General features: G+C 60.5%; 1 protein-coding gene across 3 annotated transcripts; it reads right to left on the bottom strand.

Moving 5' to 3' along the window:
* Nucleotides 1-502: 502 nt before the first annotated feature.
* On the bottom strand, nt 503-5,865 carry LOC117716491 (interleukin-3 receptor subunit alpha-like). Of its 3 annotated transcripts, XM_076941715.1 has the most exons (12): nt 5,685-5,860; nt 4,330-4,429; nt 4,041-4,192; nt 3,779-3,899; nt 3,245-3,377; nt 2,904-3,085; nt 2,679-2,794; nt 2,404-2,433; nt 2,199-2,310; nt 1,421-1,520; nt 894-969; nt 503-597 (listed from the first exon to the last, which is right to left on the bottom strand). In XM_076941715.1, exons 1-12 carry the CDS (start codon nt 5,802-5,804, stop codon nt 544-546), a joined length of 1,296 nt encoding a protein of 431 aa, XP_076797830.1. In that variant the 5' UTR covers nt 5,805-5,860; the 3' UTR covers nt 503-543. The 3 variants fall into 3 exon arrangements, with proteins under 3 accessions (XP_076797830.1, XP_076797831.1, XP_076797832.1); XM_076941716.1 differs by lacking the exon at nt 4,041-4,192 and having other exon boundaries at nt 3,779-3,928; nt 5,685-5,863; XM_076941717.1 differs by lacking the exons at nt 4,041-4,192; nt 4,330-4,429 and having other exon boundaries at nt 5,685-5,865.
* Nucleotides 5,866-6,355: the final 490 nt, after the last annotated feature.

Here is a 6,355-nt window from a genome sequence, read left to right as displayed (position 1 = left end):
TCGCTGGGGGTTTGTTAGAACTCTGGGCGCTGGGGTCGTGGCCTAAGGACACTGGGGCGTGGTCACGTGTTGACTGACAGCTGCAGTGTGGAGTGATTGACAGCCAAGTTGGTTGACTGACTTAACTGGTCTATGTGCTGGGGGCGGGGCCTAGACTCACAGCCCCCACTGACCCATGGCCACGCCCCATTTCCATTTCCTGTTCCTCATGGAAAGAGTCAGGCCCGGGTGCCCTGGAGGGGTCACAGCTTGCGTGACCCCGTGTGACCCCCGTACAACCCCATATGAGCCCCGTGAGACCCTTCTGTGACCCCCGCATGACCCCCGTGAGAGCCCCACGAGACCCGTGTGAATCCCGCCCCAGGGATCACTGGTCAGAGCCTGGGTCTCCCCAAACGCCCACTGAGCCCCTCCTACCCAGGCCCTGCGTCTTCCTGTCTCTGAGGAAGATGGACACGGGAATGGTCAGGGGTGGGGCCGGAGCGTGACAGACAGTACAGGGTTTCCCAGAATCCCCCGCAGCAGTTTATTGAGTGGCAGGGCTCAGGCGTCTGTCACGCGTGTCACTTCACAGTCCTCTGTCTCTGCCCACGCAACCTGTGGGGACACGCCCACACCCATCAGTCATGCATGGACACGTCAGCCTGTCAATCACTGCAGGGACACACCCACCCCCCCCGCATAGGAGACATGCCCTCCTGTCAATCATCACAGAATACACCCACACCCATCAGTCACGGACAGATACCCCCATCTGTTACACGTGCAGGGACACGCCCACTCACCAATCATCGCAGACACGCCCACACCCAGCCACCCCCTGTGAGCCACACCCACATCACAAGGCGCCACCCACACGCACGCCCACCACTTCCCAGACACTGCCCACTCACCATTTCTCCCGGCCCCGCCTCCAGGCGGACCCGCATGCGCGGGATGGGTGGGAACAGGCGGGCCAGCACTGACTTCCTGCAGGGGAAGCAAAGGGAGCCAAATAAATCTGCATAAATCTGCATTAAACAGCACAGATCTGCATAAAGTCAGCACATGCGCCATGGATTTGCATGCAATCTGCATGGGCTTCGGCCCCTCCCCTTGGGCACCAATCAATGAGACACACCTGCAGGATGTGGGTCACATTTACATAAATTTAAAAAATCTCTGTAAACCTGAAAGAATTTAAACTAGCAGAATAAACTAGCTTAAGAGCAACAGGAAGTGACATCATAGGCCTCATCTGCATAAATTTGCAAGCTTTGTATGAATTTGATTATCTGAACAAATTTAAATATGTTGCATAACTTTGCATGTGTAATTGGCAGGGTGCCATACACCTGTTTCCTCCCCAGCCATGCTCTCCCAAGGAAGTGTGACGGCAGAAGAAGCATGGCCATGAAAGCCCCGACCCCGGCCCCTTTACCTCCAGCACAGCAGCAACATGGCCAAGGCTGTCAGAACCGCCCCGGCGCCTGCCAGCAGCAGCAACAGCAGTGTCACCTGGGTCGCCACAGGATCGCACTCTGTGTGGGAGAGAAGGGGAGGGGACCCGCCTTAGGGAAGCTGGAGGTAGCATCAGGGGGGCAACTGCGTTGTCCTGGAAGCCAGGAAGTGATGTCTGTGTGAGGAACAGGAAGTAAGGGCAGATGTTGGGGGTGGGGCTTTGTGGGGGCAGGGCTAAAAACGAGGCGGAGCCATGGACATGGGAGTGACATCGGTTGCAGTGCTTGGCTGGAACCCAAAAGTGATGTCACAGAAAAATAGGTGGTAGGCGGGGATTCATGAAGGTGGGGCTTTGTGGGGGCGTGGCCAGAAAACCCAAAGTGATGCCCGGTTGGTGTGGTTTGGCCTTTTGGACCTGGAAGTAATGTCAATGGTGAAACAGGAAGTGAGGGTAGACGTTGGGAGTGTGGCTTCATGGGGGCGTGGCAAATGGAGGGGCAAAACCAGGGACCCAGAAGTGGCATCAGGTTAACTTGGTCCTGTGAACCCAGAAGCCATGTAATCGGTGAAACAGTGATATCATTACGGAAACAGGAAGTGATGGTGACAGCTGTGGGGCGGAGCTCTGTAGGAGCATGGCAAATGAGAGGTGTGGCCAAAGATGATGTCATTGGTGGAACAGAAAGGGTGAAAAAGCATGGGAGGAATTTCTGGGGGCGTGGCCACCCTGGGCGGGGCCTCAGTGGGCGTGGCCTCACCCAGCCTCTGGGTGTTGCTCCAGGCGCTGTAGTTATTACTCCCTGGCAACTTAGCACTGACCCGGAAGCTGACTGTGCCTGGGTTCACGACCCAGACAGGTGAGTACTGGATCTGGAGGAGGGGCCAGGGCAGACAATGACATCACAGGGACCCCGGCCTCTGGAGCCGCCCTACGTTCCCCACCATTCCTGGTCCCCAACTCACCTCCTGGTGCTGTGGCTCCTGTTGTGAGCTCTGCGGGGGCAGGGACTGAGTCCAGAATCCAGCACCAAGCACCCAGCACCCAGCACTGAGCACCCAGCACCCCACACCCAGCACTGAGCACCCAGGACCCAGCACTGAGCACCCAGGACCCAGCACCCAGCACGAGCACCCAGGACCCAGCACCCAGCACGAGCACCCAGGACCCAGCACTGAGCACCCAGGACCCAGCACCCAGCACGAGCACCCAGGACCCAGCACCCAGCACAAGCACCCACTTGGTTGATCTGCAGCATGTACTCGAAATTCTTAGAGAACCGGCTGTTCATTTCCCAGCTCACGTGTGCCTTAGAGCTGTTACACGCTGCCTTCAGCGTGGGCGGGGTCAGGATCTCTGCGGGGGCGGGGTCAGGGGCGGGGTCAGAGGCGCGGTCAGGGGCGGGGTCAGGGGCGCGGTCGGTCCCACAGGTACAGTAGGTCCCGCGCTTGCGCAGTAGGCTCACCGACGAACTGCAGGTCGAAGGCGGCGTCGGTGCAGGACACGGGGCCCGCGCTGCTGTTGCCCTTCACCGTCACCACCATGAGACTCCCCAGCACCGGGACATTGTCCAGGACGCAGCCCAGGTTAGCCCCGCCCACGCGGACGTCATAGTGCGGGCACTCCAGGTCCTTGTCAGGACTTTCCCTGCGAGGGTGGGGCGGGGCCGAGGGGCAGGGCCACGCCCACCACCAGAGAACAAGAAGTGACATCACACTGCCGAGGGCAGGCCCCGCCCACCAAGAAAGTGACCCCGCCCACACAGGAAGTGACTTTGCCCCGCCCACACAGGCGACCCAGACCCACTTGGAGTCCCGCCAGTACATCCGGTAGCTCACGTCCTCCGGCGCCTCGGGGCCCCGCCTCCAGCGACACGTCATCAGCTGCAAGTCGTGCACCCAGCAGCGCAGGTCCCAGGCTGCGGCCCCACGGTTGGGGTCTGTGGGGGGGTCAGGGGTCAGAGGTCGGGTTTGGGGTCAGGATGTAATAAATCCAGTAAGGGGTCACACGTGGGTGGTCAAGGGACACAATGGAGGTGAGAGGTCACATACCAGGTTGGAGGTCAAAGGTCAGAGTTCACACTCTGCATGGGGTCAAGAGTCACACGTGGGGGAGGTCAAGGGTTGTGAGTGGTGTCAGAGGTCAAACATGGGGGGAACAGAGGTCATACCCCAATTGTAAAGTGACCCCTGTGGTCAGAGGTCAGGCAGTGGCATGGCAGGTCGGGGTCACAAATGGGATCTGGGGGTTATGCGGAGGGTCAAAGGTCAAACATGGGGTCAGAGGTCACGCTCAGGTCAGGTCCAGGAGCTGCAGGAGGGGTCGCGGGGCGGGACCCACCCGAGGCCGGGAACAGGATGAAGGCGGCCGCCTCTGTGTCGTCCCCGAGTAAGACTGTGAAGTTGGTCACGTGACAGAGCGAGATGAACTCGAAGGTGCACAGCAGCTGGCCTTCCGGGGCCTGTGGGCGGGGCGGGGTGAGGGCGGGGCCTGTGGGTGGAGCCGGCAAGGGTGGGGGCTGAAGTGAGTATGAAGGGGTGGGGCCGGGTGTGATGGACAGGCAGTTGATTGACAGGTGAGTCTCCCAGCCCCGCCCACTCACCCCCCTGGTGTTACTCCCGTTCTTCTTGCAGCTGAAATCCAACCCTGCGGAGGAGGCCCCGCCCCCCAGCTCCCACGTCAGCATGTGCTGGGCGGGGTGGAGGCGCAGGTTCCTGATGGGCGTGGCCGGGGTCGGGGCCTTGCTTCTGAAGGCTACAGGGAGGGGAGATGAGGGGGCGGGGCCGAGTGAAGCACCGCCCGATGACATAATACACTAGATGGGCGGGGCCTGGGTGGTGATTGACAGTGGGGTGGGGCCGGAAGCAGGAGGAGGGGCTGACGTCTCCTACCCTGCTCTGATGTCATCGCACAGGCCACGCCCACTAGCAGCAGCCAGAGGGCAGCAGCCATGATGGATTTGGGAACTGGATCTGACCACACAGGTGGGGCCTGCAGGTGGGGGATGGGGGCGGGGCATGAGTGGGCGTGGCATGAGTGGGCGTGGCTCCATCAACCCCTGCCTCAGATCTGACATCCAGTGTCTCAGGGGTGCCTTGAAACCGCCAGAGCCCAGTTCAGGCCCTGCTCCCCCTCTTCATTCTGGATGAGCTCTGGGTTGGGGGACTCTAGAAACCGCCAGAGCCCTGTTCTGTTGCCCAGTGCTGTTCTGTTAGGTTATTGCCAATGCTGGTGGGTGGGGGACCTAGAAACCGACATAGCCTTGTTGAAGGCCCTGCAGTGCTCCAAGCCTTTATGGGTGTCTAGAAACCGCCCCTTTCCCCTCATAATGGGTTAGGTCTTGGGTGCGCCTGGAAACAGCTGTAGCCTCATGCCCTGCCACACACTATGCTGTTTATTCTAACCTGGAGGCTGGGGGGGGGGGGGGTCCTTGAAACTATTGAACCCTTATTCTTGCCCCTAGAATGTTCTGTTCTTCCCAATGCCCAGGCCTGGAACCCCTTGAAAATGGGCTGTCTTTCAAGGCCCTGCAGTGCTCCAACCCATGGGGGGGGTCTCTAGAAACAGCTGCTCACCCCTCAGGGTGGGGTCTTGGAGGCACCTGGAAACCGCTGGAGCCTCTGTCTTGGCCCCTTGTGCTGTTCCATTCCTGCCAATGCTCCCATGGGGGGCCTTGAGACCGCCACAGTCTGGTTCACTCTCCTGAACTACACAGTGAATTCTAACTCACATGCTTGGGGCCCCTTGAAACTGCCTCCGGCCCCTTGCTCCGCATGAGGTATTGGGGGCACCTGAAAACTGCCATAACTTTGTTCCCGATCCTGCACTATGGCATTTATTCTATGGCTCAGCTTCAGGGGGTCCTCAAAACTGCCAGATCCAAGTTTGCCCAATGATGTCACTTCCGGTTCTAACACCATTCACCCCCCCCCCCAGCTCCATCACCCGACCTCTTACGGGGCCCCTTGAAACCTCCATAAAGCCTTGTTCCAGGCCCTGCAGTGCTTCCCCCGCAACCCAGCCCCTGCCCCACTTTCTTGTTGAGCTCCTCCGGGCGCCTGGAAACTGCTGTGACCCTGATTCCCGACCCCATACAGCGCCTGAGCCCGGGTCTCTGGAAACCACCGCTATCTGGAAGGAGTCCGCCCGCGGGGCAACCTAGAAACCGTCGCGCCCGGGGGCTGGGGATCGACCTCGTGACCCCCGACCTCACCCCCGACCCCGCCCCGCGCTCCCCGGCACCGACCTGCTCTGTCGCCGCTGCTGCCCGGGGGTCGTGGCGGGAGAGGTCAGGGGTCGCGCGGACCACGGCGAGGACTCCAGGCTGCGGCCCCGCCCACCCCGCACACTCGCGGCCCCGGGACATTGAGCAATTTCCCGAGATAACCGAGTGAATACGGGAACGCGGGGGCGGGGCCTGGGGCGGGACACACCCACAGTGACCTCACAGCCCGGTCTGCCTGTGGGGAGCTGAGGCAGAGGGATGGCTGCGAGTGCCGGGTTCGGATTGTTTGGGGCGGAGACTTCCTTAACTGAGGGCGGTGGCTTCGGTAACAGGGCGAAAATTCTTAGGCAGGGAGAGTGTGTGAGGCAGGGGGATGACTACAAGTGACCAGGACGCAGAGGGAGCGCAGAGGGAGGGACGGACAGATCTAGGACAGGGGGATGACCGCCAGTTTCGTGACAATGGAATCCATGGCCAGGGAGTGGCCATCACCGCGCTTCCCGTCCTCCTCGGCAGGGGATTGACAGGTTTCACCCCACAACCCCGGCCACATGGGGTTGTTTTTTTTTTTTTTTTGTGGCCTCGGATTTTTAATTTTTTTAATATCCGGGTCAGTGACGTCAACACTGCGTGCTCTGACGTCACCCGTGACCCCCGCAGGCCCCGCCCCAGCACCTGTGGATGGACAGATG

The sequence above is a fragment of the Arvicanthis niloticus genome, chromosome 10, assembly GCF_011762505.2.
Source record: "Arvicanthis niloticus isolate mArvNil1 chromosome 10, mArvNil1.pat.X, whole genome shotgun sequence".
In the NCBI taxonomy this organism is placed as follows: domain Eukaryota; kingdom Metazoa; phylum Chordata; class Mammalia; order Rodentia; family Muridae; genus Arvicanthis; species Arvicanthis niloticus.
Note: the sequence above shows the minus strand (reverse complement) of the source record. Positions and strands in the feature narration are given on the sequence as shown.

What these genes read in the sequence shown, in the direction of transcription:
- LOC117716491 (XM_076941715.1), bottom strand. Translation starts at nt 5,804, where the DNA reads ATGTCCCGGGGCCGCGAGTGTGCGGGGTGGGCGGGGCCGCAGCCTGGA. An exon ending in TGCGATGACATCAGAGCAGG is followed by an intron (nt 4,193 to 4,329) that starts GTAGGAGACGTC and finishes CCCTCCCTGTAG; the next exon opens with CCTTCAGAAGCAAGGCCCCG. An exon ending in ACATGCTGCAGATCAACCAA is followed by an intron (nt 2,434 to 2,678) that starts GTGGGTGCTTGT and finishes CTGCCCCCGCAG; the next exon opens with AGCTCACAACAGGAGCCACA.